The 22381-nt window shown below is 32.7% G+C and overlaps 4 protein-coding genes across 9 annotated transcripts in view; 2 read left to right on the top strand and 2 right to left on the bottom strand.

Moving 5' to 3' along the window:
• Positions 1-2700: 2700 nt before the first annotated feature.
• Positions 2701-6979, bottom strand: LOC127062848 (DDB1- and CUL4-associated factor 12 homolog). Of its 4 annotated transcripts, none has more exons than XM_050991701.1 (8): positions 6358-6979; positions 6170-6280; positions 5198-6095; positions 4657-5112; positions 4322-4552; positions 3935-4219; positions 3684-3849; positions 2701-3603 (listed from the first exon to the last, which is right to left on the bottom strand). In XM_050991701.1, the coding sequence occupies exons 3-8, from the start codon at positions 5281-5283 to the stop codon at positions 3448-3450; spliced, it is 1380 nt and encodes a 459-aa protein (XP_050847658.1). In that variant the 5' UTR covers positions 5284-6095; positions 6170-6280; positions 6358-6979; the 3' UTR covers positions 2701-3447. The 4 variants fall into 4 exon arrangements, with proteins under 4 accessions (XP_050847658.1, XP_050847660.1, XP_050847657.1 ...); XM_050991703.1 differs by having other exon boundaries at positions 5198-5846; positions 6082-6280; XM_050991700.1 differs by having other exon boundaries at positions 5198-6280.
• Positions 6980-7481: 502 nt separating this feature from the next.
• LOC127062847 (calponin homology domain-containing protein DDB_G0272472-like) lies at positions 7482-20436 on the bottom strand. Its single transcript, XM_050991699.1, has 14 exons — positions 19927-20436; positions 18899-19064; positions 18733-18807; positions 18581-18653; positions 18144-18499; positions 17797-18030; positions 17100-17612; positions 15952-16187; positions 10412-15830; positions 9870-10305; positions 9684-9781; positions 9485-9613; positions 9259-9392; positions 7482-9140 (listed from the first exon to the last, which is right to left on the bottom strand). The coding sequence occupies exons 2-14, from the start codon at positions 19016-19018 to the stop codon at positions 9122-9124; spliced, it is 7842 nt and encodes a 2613-aa protein (XP_050847656.1). The 5' UTR covers positions 19019-19064; positions 19927-20436; the 3' UTR covers positions 7482-9121.
• Positions 20437-20778: 342 nt separating this feature from the next.
• LOC127062135 (40S ribosomal protein S13) lies at positions 20779-22225 on the top strand. The gene is made up of 3 exons (XM_050989840.1): positions 20779-20957; positions 21414-21541; positions 21867-22225. The coding sequence occupies exons 1-3, from the start codon at positions 20935-20937 to the stop codon at positions 22169-22171; spliced, it is 456 nt and encodes a 151-aa protein (XP_050845797.1). The 5' UTR covers positions 20779-20934; the 3' UTR covers positions 22172-22225.
• Positions 22226-22350: 125 nt separating this feature from the next.
• Positions 22351-22381, top strand: part of LOC127062134 (uncharacterized) — a 9534-nt gene continuing 9503 nt past the window's right edge. For all 3 annotated transcript variants that reach the window (XM_050989837.1, XM_050989836.1, XM_050989838.1), the window contains exon 1: positions 22351-22381. This exon is cut by the window's right edge. The gene's annotated coding sequence lies outside the window, so the exon portion shown is untranslated.

The following is a 22381-nucleotide window of genomic DNA, read 5'->3' on the forward strand; positions in this document are numbered from 1 at the left end:
TTTTTTTGGGTGGAACTATTGGGTGTGGGTTTTTGGGCGGGCTGCTTTCTCCCAGTATTGTGCAGAACTCTTGTATAGAATCCTTGGGAGGGGCCCTTGGATGTGAGCCCTTGGGAGGGGCCTTGGGCGGGTCTCCTTTCTTCAGTAGGGAAAAATCGAGCTCGATTTCGGTACTCTGGTTTTGCACGGGTGGAGCGATCTTCGAGATGTCCACCCCTCGTTTTAAGTTCTATCGTTCTCACGCGCGTGCGCATTTCAGCTTTCTTTTCTTCTCTTCTTTATCATTTTCCTACTTCTCTTCTTTTCTTTCTCTACTGATTTTTTTCTCTAATAATTTTTTCCCTCTTTCTCCACCACTTCTTTTTTCTCTCTATATTTCTTCGCTATCCTAATAAATTTCTTCTCTCACTATTCTTTTCTTTTTTCTCATCTTTTTCTTCTCTCCTTTTTTTCTTTTCGTTCTCTTCTTCTTCTCTAGTTGAATCATCTAAAGATGGATTTATCTGCGATTGACTGATCAGGCGGCGAGGATTCGCTATATCCGCGCTAGTTCGATATCGTGAGATTAAATTTTTACACGGGAGCTTATAGAATCTTTTCGTATTATATGCAGAGAGAGAGAGTATGTCTCCTTTCTTCCGGATAGGATAGAAAGAACATCTGCGCGCGCATTGATGGACACAAGTGTGGGTGTTCGCGGATACCATTAAATAGACTATCGTCAACTTCTTTTTATTGTTCGAAATTCGGAAAGCACGAACGGTCGTGCTTAATAGTGGTATTAAAGTTTCCGATGTTGCAACGGTTCTATTATTCGTAAGCAGGGATTGACCCTCCTCCAGATAGCGTTGGGAATCTAAATTCTTTATTAAAATGACATATCACCCCGATATCACGAATTTTAGATCAGAGTTACCGTCATCCCGTGGGTCTTCAGATGCAGCAATTTCCACATAGTGAGATCTGGATTGCTATTATTTACTATCTATTGAAATTCGATCTGATCTAAGTACTACCAGGCGCTACGTATTTTAATATATTTTCCAAATTTCCTTAACCTAATTCTAATTAAACATTGAAGTACTAACACTTTACATTGCTAATAATATCAACAAATAAATAGATTAGTTATAGCAGAATTTTGTTAATAATTTCTTAGATAAACGTACTGGAAAATTCTAATTTCTTTATTATTCTTATTTGTTTTTATTTATATTTTTCAGATTAAATACTATATTTTCTATTCTAGTTATATACGCCATCGTATTCTCTATCGCACGTTTCAAAATTCAAGATATGAATTAATGATCTTCTTTCTACTGTTATTATATTTTGTATGTTATGTATTCTATCGCAAATAATATTCAGCTAATGATTGTTTAAATACGTTTTAGCTATTTGTATAAGTAATTGATAAGAAACAAACAGATATAAAAAGTTTGTACAATTAACAAATACTTTTCTATAAGCCCATTTTTAGAAAAGTAATATCTGGCACATGATTTTTTTCTTGCTTTTTAATAGATGTACTATTCCTATTATATACAAAAATTTCTATCACACATTAATTCGATTTTTAGTGGAAGATAATAGAATATATAACTTACAGAAGCTTATACACCAATGAATAGGCGCATAGTGGGGACGATATTTCGTTATCATATTTGTAATTCGTATTTTGTTTATACCTGTCGTCAGTTATATACACTACGATCGAAAGGTGGAAAACAGTTTTGTACTGCGTAAGTACTTCACGTTTAAAATCATATTCACAAAAACGCGTTTCGTATTTGCTGTATTACAATATCATATATACGATGATCACATACATTTCGATTTTTTATTCTCATAAATGCATGAAAAGAAAATTTTTTATCGTACGAAATAATAATTAAACAATTTAAAGAAACATAATTCTTACGACTAAAATAGATTTAACAAAACGTCAGCGAATATAATTGCTCGTTACCGTAAATTTACATAAATGGATAAAATCAACTCGTTTTTTCTTAAACAAAAAGGTATTAAAGGTAAAAATATATAAATTACGTAAAAAGAAATAATAATAATAATAATAAAAATAATAATAATAATAATAAAGCGTTTGTTTTTTAATATATATTTTGTCAATAATGCTAACGTGAAAACAGAATTGAAACTTAATTTATAGCATGTGTATACCATTATGTTGACATTTATGCAATATAAATTATTTTCATTATGTGGTAAAAAATCAATTTGCTTAATTGATGATAAACTTACTAAGATTACATAAGATATACTCAGCATATGGAAAAGATTTTATTACTCTGGTGTGTATCAATTAAATCATATTACATATAAATATGGAGTAATAGTTCTCAAGCTTATTTTATAAGACAAGTATAAGAGAGAAAGAGAGAGAATCTAAAGATTTATATCATGGAAATAATAATTATTGGTCTGTAATTAGCATTAGAGATGCAATAAGTACAATTACACTGACATATCTGTTTTTGTAACAAAACTTCATTGTATGTATTACTTTAAGGCCAACATTGAGGTTTTAGCCGAATTAATTGTACCTAAAATTTTATACATATATTCATTGTCATATTATTCGTTGACAAATACTATAGATATAAGTTTCCATTTGTATATCAATGAACATATATAATATCAATATATGACAAAAATTAATAAATATTTAACTTATAATCGTGATTTTAATTTTGTCTTTATATACAATACAAAACACATGCTTTTTTAATCTAAACTTGTATTACTCATAGAATCAAAATCTATCCCCCCCCCCCCCTTAAGGTATTACTTTGAGCTAGTATAATGAGAAGTTTGAAGTTGACTATATCATGATCGATGCGTAGGAACATTCGGCATTTATTATTGTGCAAAAGGATGTGCGAATGTTTGGATGTTTCTTCGTATCGCGTTTCGAATGATCAACTTCATGTTACTCATCAATAGTCATACAATAGGAGCAAATATGACCAATCCAGGCCTAAATTACTTGTTATCTAGCTGCACGTTGAAAAATCGATAGATTATAATTTTACTTTAGTTTAATAAAGAGCTAGTGCAGTATAATAAGTGCTTACAGTATAATATCTCAGCCAATTGCAGTACAAACAACATTAATAAAGGTCTATAAGGACATTGCGTTCAGATATATTCCTAACTATATTAATAAAATCTTGTTTACTTGATAAAATGTATGAGTAGATAAGCGAGTATGAAGATATTTATCCAATTACGCATAATACATATGACAGAAGAAAGCTTCAAGAATCAGTCATCTCCTTTTCATTTCCCTCACTTATCTTCCCATTTTATTTCAATATCCTGATATTATAATGCACCCACCGTGTATAAATATGAAATTTGTCATATTTATTTTATATTGGTAAAGTCGAATGATAATCTAGTTTATTTCATTAAATCCACATATTTTCATTGCCACAATCCTGCATAATTTCCATACAAGTTTGCGGGGAGTGGTCCACCGGCAGTAAATAATCGTGTACCTGATGCATCATAACAATGGGTATAAATAGCTGGTGTATATTTAACATTTTGGAAACCATCTATATATTCTTCATCTGGAAACTAATGCCCCCAAATAAAAGATATTATTATAAGGTGTGTTTTGTCATTAAGTAATTAAGCAAAAGTATTCACAAACTCACCACATATCCTTTTGAGGCCTTCAATACGACAGTCCTATTAGAATTGATAGATGATTCAAGATACTTTTGAGCTCTGACATCATAGAACATAAGCATCCCAAGTCCTGTTCCAATTGTTAAAACCGACCCTTGAAAACTAGCCGATCGAATACCACAGCCACTATATCTGTTCAAAAAAAAAAAAGAAACCCAATTTGGTTAATGTGCAATATACATCCTAAAATATTTATCGTTAAGTTATCATACTTTACCTTGAGGGTATCTTTTTAATTGGCTGTAAAGTTCTCGCATCTAATAATAAGGTATAAGAACGACAACCAACCGCATAAACACCGTCATCCTGTACAGCTAAGCAAACATTTTCTTGACAAGCTGGTAGTTTTCGCGATATTTTTTGTTTAAAAGTATCAGCAGACCAGATATGTATGAAACTGTTTAAAGATAGTGCAGCTATCTCATTATATGCTTTATTAAAAGCAAGTGCTCGAACCTTCTGAGCTGATCTACATTCTTTCACGCATAAAGGTTGAATTAATCTACCAAACAGATAAAAGAAATTAATGAATAGTATTACCAGAAATTAAAAACGTTTTTCATACCAATAAACTATTTTCTTTTATATAATATTTTCAATCAACCTGTGTCTAATCATAACTGCTTTATCAGGTGCTTCAGCAAGATCACTATCAATCCGCCATAAAGCCATTTTTGTATCTCTAGAGCCAGACACTAAAAATTCATCATCTAGCCAACACATATCAAAAACCCAATCTCTGTGACCAGATTCTCCGACGCAAACAGGATCCAAAGTTGGCAATCTATATATTGCTATTTCATTGCTGTTTCTGGCTCCAGTAGACAGAAGAGTCCTATAAGAATGTTATGCTAACAGAACAGACGCAACGACCTGGTACAGACAAGTAATAGCAACATATACTAATATTGAAAATATTAATTAAGTTTAGATGATTACCTAGAAGGATTAATTTGAACAGAATGTATACCACATTGCTGATCAACAGGAAAACCTCCACCTGGATTTAATTGCCTTCCATAAAGAGAAGGTATACTATCTAATTTCTGTGTTGCTACATCATAAACCATTAGTTTATTACATTTTGTACCAAACACAACTTGTCTATCGCTCAACCATTGCGAACAAAATACTTTATTCATGTTATTTAAGCTAACTGAGTATTCTTTGAATAGGTCATGTGTCAGTATATGTCTCGAGCCATACTCCTGATTAATTTTTCGTACTTCCTTAGTATTGGTTTCTCGTGCACGTACGTAGTCCACAAAATTAAAAGATGTTCTTAAAAACTGTCTTCCTTCTGTGATAGTTTCACTTTCATCATCACTTGATTCGTAACATACAAAATCTTCAGGTTTATCTGGTTTTCTGTTTCTTTCTAATCGTAAAGCTAACCTATATAACATAATAAATATATCAATTTCATAATTTCTATATAACAAATGAACAAACGATAAGCGTAAAAAATAAATTTATTTACCGCCTAGCTCGACGTTCTTCCAATCTAGTTCCACTAGCACATGGGGGATGCCTTCCATAAACAGTCATTCTTTGTGTTTCAGCCATTATTTATAAATTAGTTAATAATACCTATACGATCTATAAAGAGAATTACTATTCTCAAACTCGATTATTCTTTCTAGAATATTTAAAAACACGAAAATTATGTTTCTTTATTCTAAGAACACAATGATTGATTATATCAACACTGTATGTATTTAAATATTATTAACTATAAGAGCAGTCTCGTGGAACTTATGTTTGTCACGTCTAGGGACAATATATTTGACTTCTACGATTATTTATTTCTCTTATAGTAGTTACAAATATGTTTGCTGATTTGTTGTTACAGGATTTATTCCTTTGCTTTCCCTTTACTTATTTATGATACAGTTGCATGTGTCATGAACAAAGAATATTCCCCAAATAAATTGGCTTTTTCTTATCAAATTGTTCCTTTTTTCAGAGCATTATAAAAGTTTAAAAACTTTAATATCTTAAATGCTCGTGTAAACATATGACATGCTATGTCAAAATGTTCGTATTTTCACTGTTCGCAAATTGTAACTTTCTTCAAAGAAACTTCTGAAGTAGATGATTTTTGTAAATCTTTCTCGAACTGCATCGATCTGTCGAATTATATCTTATCATATCAAACGTTTCGAAAACTGTTCACCGAGGATTAAAAAGGTGTGTCTATTCCCTTTTTATTTGAAGAAAATATAGATAATAGGAAAAATAACTGCTAAATCAATCGAGCTCGAGTATAGTCGCTCGTCACCTAATCGACTTTCAGCTTCCTCGGACACGCGTTTCTTTTCATAATAATTTAGTTTTTCTGCATTTAATAGAGGACGCCCTTACCGATCTTGCAATCTCTGCAAAAGACAAATGAAGAAGTGCACGAGAAGCCGACAAAATACATGATAAGCGAGACTTTTCGAGAACCAACCAACTAATATACCGCCATGTTGAACGCAATAGGTCGGACAAGTTCTGTTCGAAGCAACCGTGTAACAAAATATTTTTATATTTTTTCTCTTTGTCAGCCATAATTCGTTAACTAGAAATAAACAATGGAAATAACAATCGATTTATTTGATATAGTTTGGTATTAAGTGTGATAAAATAATTACTAACTATTAATTAGATTGATTTTATCGCATGTCAACATCGCCTGTTTCCCCCTCTACGTTAGATTATTACAGCTGACGACGAAGAAACGCCGTCTAGCTATACGAAATTTCTTCTGAACTTTCCTTAAGATTTATAGACTGTCGATAAAATAAATCGTATTATGAAAAAAAAAGAACTAAATTAGTAAGGATATTTAAAAAAGAATTTTCTTTTTTTACAAAATATTTGTAATCATAAATGACATATCTTATATTTCTATCGTTTCAATTTTACTTGATTTTCAAGTAATGGATCTTGTTATAGATTATTATATCTTTTTCGATATTAAAAACCAAGATAATTATTTCAACAATGACAATATTTGTCCATAATCCGATTATTTATGAAATTTCGTTATAATTTTTATCACGCCCTATATTATCAACAGAAACAAAATTTTTATAGTAATTAAAAATCAATTACTAAATTGTTTTGATGAAAGTTAATATCATGTTAGGTTATATTATTATCAAAAAAGAAAAGAGAGAATACAGCCAATTAGCTCAATAGTACTTGCGTTGTATTACAATAACATCGATACACATTACATCGCAAGTAATATCGATTGCCCAGGTCTCACCGCGTGGAGGTTGCTGTTTACGGAGACCCTTAGTTCTTGTGATAAAATGATTAAAATTATAATTAATTAATAATACGAAAATTTAAAAAAAAAATGAAAATAACTAGAAGACTCGGTGTCGATACATAAATCAAATGATTATTCAAAATGGATGACTTATTTATGCGAGAATTCGATTGGTTAAATGCTGGTTACGTATTTTATATTCTAAAATAAACATATTGTACACGATACTTACAAAATTTGACATTGTTTTATACATAATTTTTATATAGTTTTTCGTTAAATTTCTGCTAAATATTCAGAAGGTAAATAATGAATAAATAAACAAATATGTTAATAATGACGATTGTTTTGCAAAACTGTTTAAATGAAGTACCATGGTGGCTACAATCTGATTGGCTGATTGTTTACCCGCAATAATAGTATAATTACGAATACTTCGTAATGACGTACAATTGAACATAATTTTTTAAAGAATAAATAATGTTAGGACGATTTATCGATATTAAATGTTTTTTTTGTCATTTATTTTCGCTCATTTATATATACATTATTATATTTAGTACAAAAATGTTCATGCACATACTGTCCATATGAAACAGTTTCTACATGTATCAGTGAATAGAGATAAAGATCCATTTGTAATGGTGTAAAGTGTGGATTTATGAATTTTTATTTTCTAATAAAACACATTCCACATACTTAACGCATAATGTAAATCGCAAGAGGAATCAGACATTTTAATGCGATCTTAGAACGTACAAAATCTACAGATCTCTCACTTTGATAAAATTAAAAATAAATTTTGAAATGTGTAATATAACTTTGAAATATGTAGATTAATCAAATAATGTATTTTTGTTGTTGTATGTGATGGGTAAAATATGTGTTTAGATACTTAGGAAATGAACTATACAATTCTGTGATTAGTTTTCCTCTATAACTTATTTTAATAAACCTAACCTCACCCACAAATAGACTTTGATAATCTATTATTGCAAGAAGCAGAGACTTTCTTTATATAAATAACATCATCTTTCCATGAACAAACACATATCTTATTTGAGATAGATGTTATTTAAAAGCTTTATTATAATGCACGTTCCTTTAATCTTCGTGTCGAATGCACACTTTGAATAACAGAATGTGACTATGCAAAGTTTGCATTGCATTTATTTAAAAGATTTGCATAAGATAGTGTAGGAAAATATGTCAATATTGTAATACGAATGTGACATACAACAGAGTATATATCCTACTTTGAAGTAAAACAAATGAATATAATTTTTATCTCAAATGAAATATATTTAATATGTGAAAGTAAAAACATTGATTTTCTATTAGATTCGTATATTAGACGTTTTGAAGTTCTATACACGATCTTATTTACATCTGAATTTGTTAACCAACGAACATGTATATATCGGTATAAGCCATTTATTCATATTGTTCACAATGAAGTTGTAGTGTAAATGAAATCTTTCATTTCCTAGTTTGTTGGAAATAAAATCGTATGAAAAACTTCCAGGACACAGGCCATTTCTTATTCATAATAATATAATTAGCTTAAAAATCTAATAATTTTACATCAGGCTATACAGAAATTACCGGCCAATTTACTTCCTCTCCCATAAATAGCGACATGAATATCTTGAGCATTTTATTCTCATCATGTGTTGAGAGCATGAACGCATATTTAAATATGATCTTATTTTACACTCCCTAGTCTTAAATGTAGATCATAATAATGGTCTACATTCATAACACATATGTGTGTAGAAATGCTAGTATCATCTATGTCGATAAAAAGAAGATACTAAGAGAACGATCATAGATTTCCCAAATGTGCAACTTGAATATAGACCATGATGTCTACACATTAAACTTCATAATATTCTATTATATTGAACTCCGTCGTTCATACGTGTGTGTAAAGAATTACGTAGATAAATAAAAATATTACGCTTAAAATTAGTGAATTAAGTATGTACACATAATACACATTATTCGGTGGTTGTGATGGAGTGTGGTACCCAAAAACACTGACTCACTTACAACCCGGACGATAAAATGTGCTTAATCGCGATTTACGGAGAGGCCTACGACTTAAGAAATTGTTCATGCACTAACATTTCCAACATATGATCAACTCCACAGCGTTTTCCTGAAGAACGTTAAATAAGGACAATACATTAATATATACTTTTACTGACCGAGATCTCGAGTTTCAATACACACTATTGTTGTAGTCAATATATTATTAATAACAATGTGTGACTTACGCCGGTTTCGAGGCCTTTGATGTTGAAGTCAAAGATACTTTTTGTTTTTTACTGTTTCGAAGTTTTTTCACATATGCCTCTATTAAATGAGCTATCTTCTTAGGATTTATTTCTCCCGTTTTGTTATGGCATATCTACAGACGAAAGAAATAAAAATTTCATTGTTTTTTATATCAAGAGAGATTTCATAGTTACACTTTGTCGACAATATCTCTTTTACATTTACCTTCGGTACAGCTTTCCGCATAATATCCTTATACTCTTCCTTTGTAACATGCTTTTTGGTATAATGTGGTTTTAACACTAACTTTACTTCTTCTACGACTCTTTCTTGACGATTTAATTTCTTCAAGAACTAAAACGTGTGCTTAATGCGTGATCATGAAATTAATACAAAGTTCGTAATAATAAATTAAATTACAAACCTTATCTTTTACTTGCATTTCTACTGCAGAACTAGGAAGATCATCCAAAATTTGAAGTTGATTTTCGTCCATGCGCACTCCAACTTTTGGATTAGTGGCTAAAATAATATAATTTTACATACAATATTTTATTTCTCACGTATTAAATAAATATTTCTTATAAAATGTGTTTGAACGATTACATACATTTCTTCTTCTTTTCAGTAGGTTTTTTACTCCTACTTTTACTGACTGCCTTTGGAGGTGGTCCTGCCGCAAACAATGCATCAAAAGCATCTTTCTTCTCTGTACTTTTATTTGGCTTAGATGCATTATTCTTATTATTTGTGATGACTGGTTGAATAGAAGGACTATTATAATTCCCTGGACTAGGTGGATCGAACATGCCATCGCTTAAACTCGATCCTGGCGAATAAGGCGAAGACATATCGACAGCATCGTTGGTCGCTTCCATTATTACGTCGCTGCCATTTTGTCCCATGGTAGAACTGTTTTTATTTTGATTAGATTTGGAAGCACGCGTTAATGTAGATTTTGTACTATTAGTAAAGATGTTAGGAAGCTGCGGTCTATCGCTTGTACGTTGCTGTTTAATTTGACTACTTGGTGAAATGCGATTTGACTGAAAGGACAAAATTCATAACATGAATAAATATTAGTAAAATTTATGTATTGCGATATTTATGTATTATGTATAATATGAAAGAGATTATACGTGGTATACAAACCTGTATCAAATTACGTTGACTCGTATTAGGTGTGTTAGTACTAAATCCAGTGCTTCTCTGTACTGCAGCAGCAACAGTCGCCAAAACAGGATTGATAGTAGCAAATGGATTACTAGTAGATTGTGCATTTTGTTGATTCTGTTGTACTTTCGGTGGACTACTACATGATTGTACCGTATCCGTTTGATTCTCCGCCACCGGCGATGAGTCTCTTTTCGGCGACGCTCTTTTAATCGTTACCATCGAGATTATTTTTGGCTTTTCAAGTTGTTTCTCTTGTGCAGGCTGATCTTGTTGTTGCATAGGTTCGTCAGGCATCAAGGTGATATCCGTAGCATCGTGACTTCTCGGCGAATTTCTTTGACTTTTGTCTCTCTCGTCGTTCGACGTTGCTTCTTGGCTTACATCGGGGGTCGGTGATCGAGATTTTGTGGGATCGAATGGATCGTATGCGTCGGGAGAAGTTGGCGGTGAGGTAGGTGGATCTGGTGGAGTGTTGGGGCCAATTTTCAATCGTAATTCTAATTCCTCCTGAGCTCTCATTTCAAGTTCCTCCTCGACTCTTTCATCCATTTCCTCTTCCTCTTCTTCCAATAAAGGATTCATCATGGAAGGTCTAAGATTGCTCGTTTGTTTATTTATTGAAAATTTAATTTGTGGTTCCGGCGGTGTCTTTGGACCTTGCGAAACGAATTGCTCGCGTGGAGGAGATGCCTGTGGTGGGCATTGTTCCGGAGTAGCTACCTCTTGTGCCTGTTTATCGTCGTCGTCGCTTAAAACTATAACGTCGCGAGGAGAAGGAGTCTGTTCTCGGAAAGGTGATTGGTCCAGGTCGATTACAGCTACGGGTTTCTTGGTAGCCGCGATCTCCGCTGCCTTTGATTTCTTCTTCTTTTCTTTCTTCCCTTTGGGTGATTTCGATCGTTTAACTTTCGTCTTGTCCTTCTTTGATCTCTTAGGTGCTGCTGCCTCCGCTTGCATCGGTTCTCTACGTCTACGTTTCAAGGGTTGTATAAGCGGAATAGTTTCGGGTAGTTCCGGTGCGCTCGTCTGATTGGCTTCGTTCTCTTTGTTGAAGCACACGCTGACTAAAATGTTGTCACCACTCGCGAAGACTTCTTTAGACGGCGGTGGAGTTCTATTTCTCTTAGTTTTCCTTCGTTTCTCGGGTTCCTTCGATTTCTTACTCTCTTTCCTTCGTTCCTTCTTCTTCTTCTTAATAGCTTCCTTATTAGTTAGAATAACAGTTAAGTTTTTAGGAGGTACCGATACGCTATCCAGGACAGAAGGCGGTGACCACTCGCGCGATGGCAAAGGTTCGGGTTGAGTATGAGATGGTGTCTTCGATCTTGATCTGGACCACGACGGTGTCCATTCGGCGCTCCAAGATTCGCGTTCGTCGCGTTCCCGTGAAAAATGTTGATTATGTTCTATCGGTTTCTCATTGATCTGATCCCAATTTCTACTGCGGTCTCGTTCACGCGAACAGGATCTACCTTTCGACCGTGATCTACTGGCGGGCTTTCTTTTGTTGTGTCTCTTCTCTCGTGATTTCGACGTTGCCTTAGGAGATCTAGAACGCGATCTCTTACGATTTCTCGATCGGCTCCTCGACTTGTATTTCTTCAATTTTGTTTTTCTTCTGGTACGAGATCTCGAGAGCGATCTTCTTCGCGATCTTCGCCTTGGCGATAGAGATCGACGTTTCCGCGAAGTTGATCTCGATCTTGATCTTCTCCTAGAGATCGATCGTTTTCTTGACAAGGATCGTCTTCTAGAAAGAGATCTTCTCCTTGGAGATCTACGTCGAGATCGGGATAACGATCTTCTCGACGCAGATCTACCACCTGTCTTCGAATAAGATCTTCGTTCTCTCGACCACGATCTATGGAGTCTAAGTCTAGATCTACTTCTCGATCTTAATCTCGAGTAAGAACGACTTCTTCGATCCCTGGAACGTGACATTCGACTCGATAAACTGCGACTTCTAGTTCTACTTCGCGATTTTTCTCTTATATCTCTGCCATACTCGTCCTTCTTAGGTCTAGCAGGCTTCTCAGCTACGATTTTTCTAACGTCGTATCTTGGCAGTTCTTTCCTTTTTTCTTTCTTCTTCGTAACTTCTTTAGCTTTCTTTTTCGTTTTCTCCTTATCCTTTTCCTTTTCCTTCTCTTTCTCTTTATCCTTATCCTTATCCTTTTCCTTTTCTTTCGATTTTGATCTCTTGTCCTTGTCGCGATACTGTCTCTCCTTCGTACTTTTCGAAATTTTCTTCCATGCCACATGATTGTCAGAAGATATATTTTCTTTATTCTTCTCTACGTCTTTACCCTTCTCTTTCTTCTCCTTCTTTTTCTTCTTCTTATTTTCCTCGTCCTTATCCTTCGGCTTCTCATTCTCTTTCATGGCTAATTTACTGTCGTCCAATATCTCCCCTTCCTCCATATCCTTCTCCTTTCTAATATTCGAAACGGTCAGTTCGTCTTCGAAGTTCATTGCTTCATCCGTTTCCGATATCGCTTCGGTTCCTAAACCAGCATAATCTACCGGTGTCCTACATCCATCCAAATCATCGTTCGTTTTATCCTTGGTTGGTGTAATCGGTTCCAAACCACTTTCAAATGGTGTTAAAGATTCGTGGCATCGATCGTTTACAGGTAACTCGTCTTTGCAGGGCGTGTATGCACCATCGGAATCCCACGTATGCTGATCCAAATTCTCTACTAATAACTGCTGAGTATTCTCCTTTTCGATGGGAAATCGTTCGTCATCGTCATCGGTACGAAAAGAAAGGCTACTCTTTCTACATTGCCTATTAGAACTATTTAAATCTTCGTTATCACTGAATTCTCTACTTCTATCTTCCTTTTCACTTTCTAAATCGCAATCGCTATCTCCGGCAGTACTTCTCAAATTTTCTTCTGTCAACGAGGCAATTTTACTGGATTTCAATTTACTTGAATTGTCCTTTAAATTGTCACTTTGATATTCCCATTGGATTTTTCTAAAACAAGCTGTTTCAGTTCTTCCATCGTCGTCATCTTTTTGATTTGGGCTATTTTTTCTTACGTTTAAATCATCAAGTTTATCCTCGATATATTCCGCAGTTAACTCGTTACCGTCTGCTTTTTTAGGCGATGATTCCAGAGTATCAGCGATGGAGATAATTGTATCTGAACTTTTCTCCGTTATATCAATAACTGGCTGCAAAGTAACATTACTTTTTTGTTCGTTATCAATGTCATTATTTTTACAATGTTTGCTAGAATCATTTTCTGAAATTTTGTTTTCTTGAATAGAAAATTTTTCTTTATCCGTTTGATCAGTACGTTTTTCTACATCATCCTGATCGCTGTTAGATCGATTTTTGCCCGCATCTACTTTTTCTTTGTTATTTATTTGCGTTAACTTTTGCAGAGTCTCCTCATCTCCTCGATCCTTTAATTTCGATTTGTCATTATCTTTTAAATCAGCTTTTGCTGACTCTTTAACACCATTTTTGTCTTTACCAGAATCTGACTCGATGGATTTGGATTCTTTTTCGACGTCTTTTTTTTGATCAGTTTTCGTTTTTAATTTATCGGATGATTGCTTTTCGTTATGTAATTTTTTTTCTTCAACTTCGTCCGGAATATCATCGAGATCGTCGTATAAACTATTTAATTTATTATTAAGTTTAAATTTACTACCGATCTTAAATGTTATTTTACTTCTAGATTCATGCGATAATTTCTTAGGTATTATTTTAGTGAATGGTTTTCTCTCTCTCTGTAGCGACTTTACATAAGAATCCGACGGTTCAGGAATTTCGGCTAAGTCGCAAGCTTGAACATCTCCGACTATGACGTCGTCATCGTCCGGTATATTCGGTGGAAGCGGTGGTGGTTCCAGTGGTCCAATTTGTTGTGATAATTCCTGTTCCGTATGTCTAGCAACATCCATCGTTTGTGACGAGTAAATTGATAAATTAGGACAATCTACTTGCGAATCGTCGTCGTCGTCGTCGTCGTAAGCCGTCAAGCGAATATCAGATCTTACGTTTTGAGCCGTGGCTTGTTGTATATTTTGACAAGTAGGAACTGCTTGTGAAAAAGTTGATGGTGCTTGTGGAGGATCTGAAGGTATTGGTATATCGTAACTATTTATTATAGATGGATCTTTTTCACTATTTTTGTTGCGAGTACTATCGTTACTATCACTATCAGCTGTGAATGGATCGTACTTATCACCACTTTGTAATTCCTTATTTGCATCATCTTTATGAGAGTCATCAATAACTAATTCTTGATCACTATCATTGTCTTTATCACTTTTAGAATTTTCATCAAAATCTAGCAATTCGGAAGGTGGTTCGGGGGGTGGTAACAAAACCATTCCACTATTATTGTGACAAGGATCTTGAACATCATATCCGGATTTATTCGTAGTATCAATGTCACAATAAATATCACAGTCATCGTTATCTTGTCTTACTAAAGATGTAGAGGCAGTTTCAATAACGTGCGAGTTAAAATTGTCTCGTTCTCCTTGAAAATTTCTTGACATATCATCAGAAAGATTTGGAGGTAGATTTTGCGTATGTTGTGGCCGTACCCCTGGCCCTAGAGGAGGAGGAGGACCTACCGGCGGTCCAGGCATACGTAACGGTGGCCTCGATCTTGGAAATCTTTCAGGAGGAAAACCTGATCTTTCGAAACCGTCTGTAAAGGTAAACGGTGTCCTTTCCGGAGCAGGAAATCGAAACCTTTCATTTCGGAAATGCTGAGGATTGCGATTTCTAAATGGTGGATTATTTCCAAACATAGGTGGACCTCCACAATGATCAAAGTTCTGATTGTAATATCCTGGTGATCGGAAGTCTCGATGGCCAAAATTGTCCCTCGCATCTGATCCACCATAACCATGTCGACCTCCACCCGAGAGAGATTCTCTACCACCGTAACTTTGTCCACCGTGACGATTGTTATCGCGATACCCGCCACGAAAATTTCCTCTATTACCTCCTCCACAGGGATTATTATACAAGGGAGCTTGCATAATGTTATTTGGATTAACATTAGACAAATCTAAAGGTGTATCAGAATTTTTTATGACTTGCTTATGACGATCAATGTGCTCTTTTTCTTTTTTGGGACTTTCATTGTTATTAATGCTGTGTTTATTTTTATGTTCACTATCACTTATTTGTAAAGATCCATCTGCCTTAAGAATAACATTGTTTTTCTTTCGTGAGTGCCATAGTTCTTGGCTATTGATAATACTGCCTAAAACATCCACTGTGTCTTGTACCTCCAAATTGTCAAGAGGATTGGCAATACCCTTTACAGCCACATGTCTTCTAATTGACGCGACTACGGAGCGTCTTTGAATGCTAACTACAGGGCCATCGCCAATTGAACCAAGCTGCTCGTCATCAGATCTAATTAGAAATAATAATAAAAATATATGTAACTAAAATCTTTACTTTCTTTATACGGGCTTTTTTTTCTCGAGTGACGTTTGTATTTAATAAGAATAAAATTGTGAATAATTGCACTCACCCAGGTGGACTATATTCTAATCCAAGATTCTCTCCAAAAAGACTAACTTGAGGAATAAAAGCATTATATCTATCATTGACAATTGATTGATTGGAAACAGGTTGTTGAGGTTTTATGACAGTCAATGGACTATTTTTGATTGGTTTAATTCCTAAAGTTTTACTTAATCTTCTTTTAACTGTATTATTACTAGCTAACACAGAAGATACGGTACGTGCACGTTTTTGTTTCCACTTCTGTAACAAACAAATCATTCGTTTATTCATATAGATATCCTGTGTTTCCGAAAGAAATGCAAAATAAAGAAACGCGCATCATTTTCTAAAAATAATCTTCATAGTATTTTCTTACAATCAATTTTACAGATTATTATAAATACAATACTTTTAAAGATTAATATTAAAAGAATAATTTCACTACGTTTGCAAACAATACTTCTGACATATTAACATAGATAATTATGAAATGTGATACTACATAAATTATTAAATATGTATAAAAAATTCTGTTTCTTTGTTATTTTTAGTATAATATTAAAAAGAGAACAAAATGAATAATTGTTTTAATAATATTTATTAAAAAAAAAAGGATATTATACTTATTTTTGAATATAATTATTCCAGAACTTCACACACAGAGTAATATTTTTTAGACAAAATTATTAACTTTTAAATTTCAAGTGCCATTTTTGGTAAATCCTTTTAAATATTGTATCAAATATGAGTATGAATAGTGAAGTCTGTTTCTTTTATATTATCTAAGTTCTTTTATGAGATATGATAGAACCAGTACTATTAAAATCTCTAATTTTGTATACATAATTTTGATTTTTTGTGTACAATTAATGAGTGGTAGAAAAAGTGTGCATAAATTTGTTTGCTTTTAACTACAGTTAATATTATTATATTAATTTTCAAGCAAAATTAGAAAAAAAACCAAGTGCATCTAGTGAGAAAATTTGTTTATTTGTATAAATTAAGGACATTGAGGCATACATATAAAAAGGCCTGGATAAATGGATATGAGAGATGTTACGATGGCAATTGAATATGATACATTTTAATAGAAAGTATATGGAGCACAGGAATAATTACGAAAAACATAAATGTCATGTTAGTATTCTGCTCGATGAGAAATTAACAGTATACCTTGCGCGTTCTCTTTGTTCTTTTCTTAGACTTCCTTCGTGATGAGGCTGGTGCAACTTTAACATATGTAACAATTTCCTCTTCCTCTCCATCATCATTATATTCTGTAATACGTACTTCTCGAACAAGAGTACCATTATTATTTGACGATCTCGTCCGTTTTTTTGACTTTCTTTTAGCTGTTTTGCCTTTAGATTTAGATTTAGAATTAGACTTTGAAGTTATTGGGGAGCGACTTATGCTATTATCACCAACTGATTCCAAACCAGATGAAGTGGATGGTTGATTTGGATCAAATATTTGTTCATGATTGTGTACTCTATTTATCTGTAATTCACGAGCACGATTGCGAATATTTGCGCGTACACGTTCAGTCTGTCGAGTTCTAGGAATTATTCTAGGTAAAGAATGAACATGTTCATTTGAAACTCCGGTACGAGTTCGACCATATGAAACACCAAGTCGTCGTGCTTCTTCCATGAGATCTGAGATTTCATCCAAATCAATTTCAACCTAGAAACACAGACGAATTGATTATAATAATATTAGTAGTAATAATAATATCAATCATATTCTCTATGGAGCATGGTAGAATATTATTTAATAATTCTTTACACAAGTTTAATTTAAAATATATTGATTTAAACACTTTTGTTATACAATCACAAAACATAAAACTATAAAATATTTCTCTTACCGCTTCAGCATCGTTTTGACTATTTTGAGAACATTCTGGACAAAACCATTCTTCCATGGGAACCTCAGTCATAGGAGGAGTAAGACATTCCAAATGATAACCAGAATCACAGGCATCACACAACAACATTCGATCTTCTCTGTCACATTGATGACATACTTCACAAAAAGTTGGATCTTCTTGTACATGTTCCTCGGTGCGAGGTGTTATTTCAACAGGTATATGCCTCAGAATCTAAATAAGATCGAAAGTATACATTATGTTTCTATAATCATATATATATATATACATATACATATATATATATCATGTTATCATAATATTTTATGCTTTAAAAAAATAATTACCTTCCCTCCAAGTTGTTTTCTCACATGAATCACTGTAAATGTTTGGCGATCTACTGGGCAAGTATTAATGTTTTTACTCCATTCTATCAAACAATCAAGACAGAAACAATGTTCACAAGATGATGGTGTAGCTAATTCTTGCTTTCTAAATGGCAGTAAACATATAGGACATTTTTCTATTTGTTCATCACTATTATCTGAATCAACTTCAGGTACTGCTGTTGATGTTGTATCAGCTTTCTCTTTTTTGGTTTTTGATTTACTATGTGATTTATGACTTGTATTACAATTTCCAGTTTTATTATCCACTTCATCAGTACTTGTGAAATCAGATTGCCATCCAGAACTATCACTTTCTAATAAAAAAGAAAAAAAAAACAATATTATATAATTTAGAAATAATATTTTGTTGCATTACAAACGAACGTCTTACGTACCACAGTTAATTGATCTACTTGCATCTGAAACAATACTTTCATCATCTGTTGTATCATCCTCGCTAATTACTCTCTGAAAAAAATTACTCATATGAAAAAAATCTATAGAAAATTATTGTAAATCTATAATTATTAGAATCTTCTAAACTTACATAATTTCTTCTTCGAATCATTGGTTTTGCAACATCACTTTCTTCATCACTACTTTCTCCTTCGCTAACAACCCTCTGTAAAAAGAAATATTTTTTAATATCTTTAAACATATATATCATTAAAATATTGTTTATTGTGATATAAAGTAAGATTTTGTATACGTACATGTACTTGCTTTTTTCTATGAGAGCGTACAATGATAGATTCGTCGCTACTTTCGTCATCTCTAATGACAAGCCTTCTGCGCTTGATCACTTGGTATTTATGATCACTGTCACTTGACATTTTAATTATATAATAAATTCATACCCACTGCATCTCTTTTACTAAACTGAAAAGATAATCCTTGATATACATATATATATATACATACATATATATGTATATATATGCATACGTATGTACATATATACATACATATATATATATATAAACTTAATACAATTTTAACAAACTTATTATACTCTTTACATTTTGCATAATGTGTTAAAGCTTTATAGAAAATAAAAGTTAATAATTTAATAATTAAAATTTATGTAATCATATATATATATGTATATATATATATATATATATATATATATATATATACATATATATACATATATGTGATATCGAAAGAGGCCAAACAAAATATTTCTTAACATATATAATAAATTGTTTTTGTATATTCGTACCTCTTAAATCTAAATGTAAAACATTGGTCAATATCAGTTTATCCACTTTATGATAAATTTATATACATTACTATATTAAGTAATGATAGATTCATTTCTAGTAATGCATTAATGATTTGAACAATTGATAAGCACTGAAGTAAAACTGTTTTAGCAAAGAGTCATTACCACAAACTGCTTTCATAACTAATGTTTGTAAAACCACTTGCTTGAACACAATATGTGCAAGAAATAATTCTAATCTAATTATTTGTAATTCGTACTTTTACAATAACTTTCTCTCTTTCTCTCTTTCTCTCTCTCCCTTTCTCACTCTCTCACTCTCTCTCTCTCTCTCTCTCTCTCTCTATTATTTCATTGACAATGGGTTAAGTTCCATACACCATTAAGATATACGCTGTTTTGATATATATTCGTGAAAACGTATTCCGTATTATATCGGAATATCGAAGCTTGGACTAAATAATTTTTTTATTAGCAATCACATAGATTCGAGTGAAAATTATAAATTCTTGCCTTAATTCTTCATCGTCTTTCAGTTTGCATAAGAGCTACAAACACAAATCATACCAACACAACACCATTAATACAAGCATAACTTTCAATCTGCTTTATAGCTTTTCACGTTTATTTATTGCGAAAATACGTTATATTGGTCGATAATTTAAAAGCTTTCCTAATACCATACTTTGTCAAAGTTAAGAAATGTTGACAGACGAGGGTACACTTCCTATCACAAACCTGCGGACATTTTGGCTCGCGACGCCGTTACGACGGACGAGTAATTCGTCTCCGAGAACGATTACAACAGAATATTTATTATTCTTTTGAAATTTTCCTTTTGATTGTATAGATTTTATATTACGGTAGACGCTGCTTTTCTCACACTTTTCTTCAAAGAAACAAGCCGATATCTAAATAGTTAGAAACATGTTCAACGTAGTATTAGTAACGGAAATGGAAAACAGTTTTTCCTTTGACTATTACACTTATTTCAAACGAAGCTTTTCTGCTTTTATAATTTATCTTGTACCATGAAGTTACATCGTGTAATTTGGAAAGTTATATATTGTTCCTATAATAAAATTAAACAAATTAAAATATTATTTCTTTTTATATTATAATAATAGGTATATCAATTTTAAAAGTGTAAACTTACACAATATTAGCGCGTTTATCATCCGGTATATCGTAGGATAGTCAATTAATTCTCGATTTATCCGCGACGGAGTAACAGTGTGCTGATTTCCTAGAGATTTTTATGAAATCACTAGCACTATACAAGAACTGAAGAGAGAGGGCGCTTAAAATGACGCAATAAAAGAGCCCTCTAGGCGGAAACTATAAATACAGACAACGCACGCTAGCCCTTCTTTTCTCTTCCGGTTTACCATCCGGCGCACGTGTAAATTATAGAAAGAGTATAATAAAATTTATTGTTACTGTTACTAGAAAAAGTAGCGTTACTGGGTGGAATTCGCTGAAGCCTACACTACAGTCTTTCTATCTGGAAAATCTGCCATCATGGGTCGTATGCACGCACCTGGGTAATGTTGTAATCTACATTGTTGTATACGATAAGAAAATATTTTCGGAATTATTTTTATGATATTTATTTTCAGTTAAATCATAAACGTCAATAAAAGTATTATAGTGCAATCGTATCATTTTTTAAACTGTTAGCAAACTATATTTCCGTCGACCATTTGTTCAAAGTTGCTTCAAAGTTGTTTAGATTATTTTTATTTTTTTTGTATTTTCGATTCTATAATATTATCATTTTTATTGCATTTATGTGTATTTCTTTGTGAATATGCTTATTTTGTGTTGAAATAACACTTAGTTGCTCGTGTACATTAACATAACCTAACTTTTTAAAAATATCACGTTGCTGTGTAGAATTATTTTTCTGTTTATATCTCGTTAAGTAAATGTCATGATGTTTACAACTGTAAGAGATTTCTCCATCTATCAAAATAAATAATATAATTATCACTTTTCAGAAAGGGTATATCCCAGTCAGCTCTTCCTTATCGTCGGAGTGTACCAACTTGGTTAAAGCTAACTCCTGAAGATTGCAAGGAACTCATTTACAAACTAGCAAAGAAAGGATGTACCCCATCCCAAATTGGTAAATTGGATTAGATTTTTAATTAAATTTTAAATTATTTTAATTGTTCAGACATTACATAAAAATTTTGATAACATAGTTTTTAAGTACGGGAGCAACATAGACAAGAGTAGAAGAAAGCAAACCAGAATTAAATAATACGAGGATCAACAGACTTAGTAGATCTTCTTTTTACGTTTGCAAAATAAAAATGTTACAATGGCTTTTGAAGTGGTTTGACCATCAGTCATTCCATCATAGGTTGCCATTGACATTTACATCAGAAAATATAAAATTAACGATATAAAAGTATCGATTTAGTAATCTTATATTTTATATTTTCTAGGTGTTATACTTCGAGATTCTCATGGAGTTGCTCAGGTAAGGTTCCGTACAGGGAACAAGATATTACGTATTGTTAAAAGTATGGGCCTTGCTCCTGATCTTCCAGAAGATTTATACCACCTCATTAAGAGGGCTGTTGGAATCCGGAAACATTTGGAAAGAAATCGTAAGGACAAAGACAGCAAGTTTCGATTAATTCTCGTTGAATCGAGAATACATCGTCTTGCTAGATATTACAAGACAAAGGGATCACTTCCGCCTAACTGGAAGTACGAAAGTTCTACGGCCAGTGCTTTGGTGGCCTAACACCTTTTACTGTACAGATATGTATAATATATTAATAAACAACTTTCGTGTCAATTTATGTATATTTTTTTTTATATTCTTTTAATTATTTTTCTTTCATTCAAAATAAATAAAAATTACATAACTTTGTAACACAAAACAAACGTATAAATTTTTAAAGTAAACGTTCCTTTCGCACGTTCATCGAGAAATTGCATAAGCGTAAGATTC

The sequence above is a fragment of the Vespula vulgaris genome, chromosome 3 (genome assembly GCF_905475345.1).
Source record: "Vespula vulgaris chromosome 3, iyVesVulg1.1, whole genome shotgun sequence".
Classification (NCBI taxonomy): domain Eukaryota; kingdom Metazoa; phylum Arthropoda; class Insecta; order Hymenoptera; family Vespidae; genus Vespula; species Vespula vulgaris.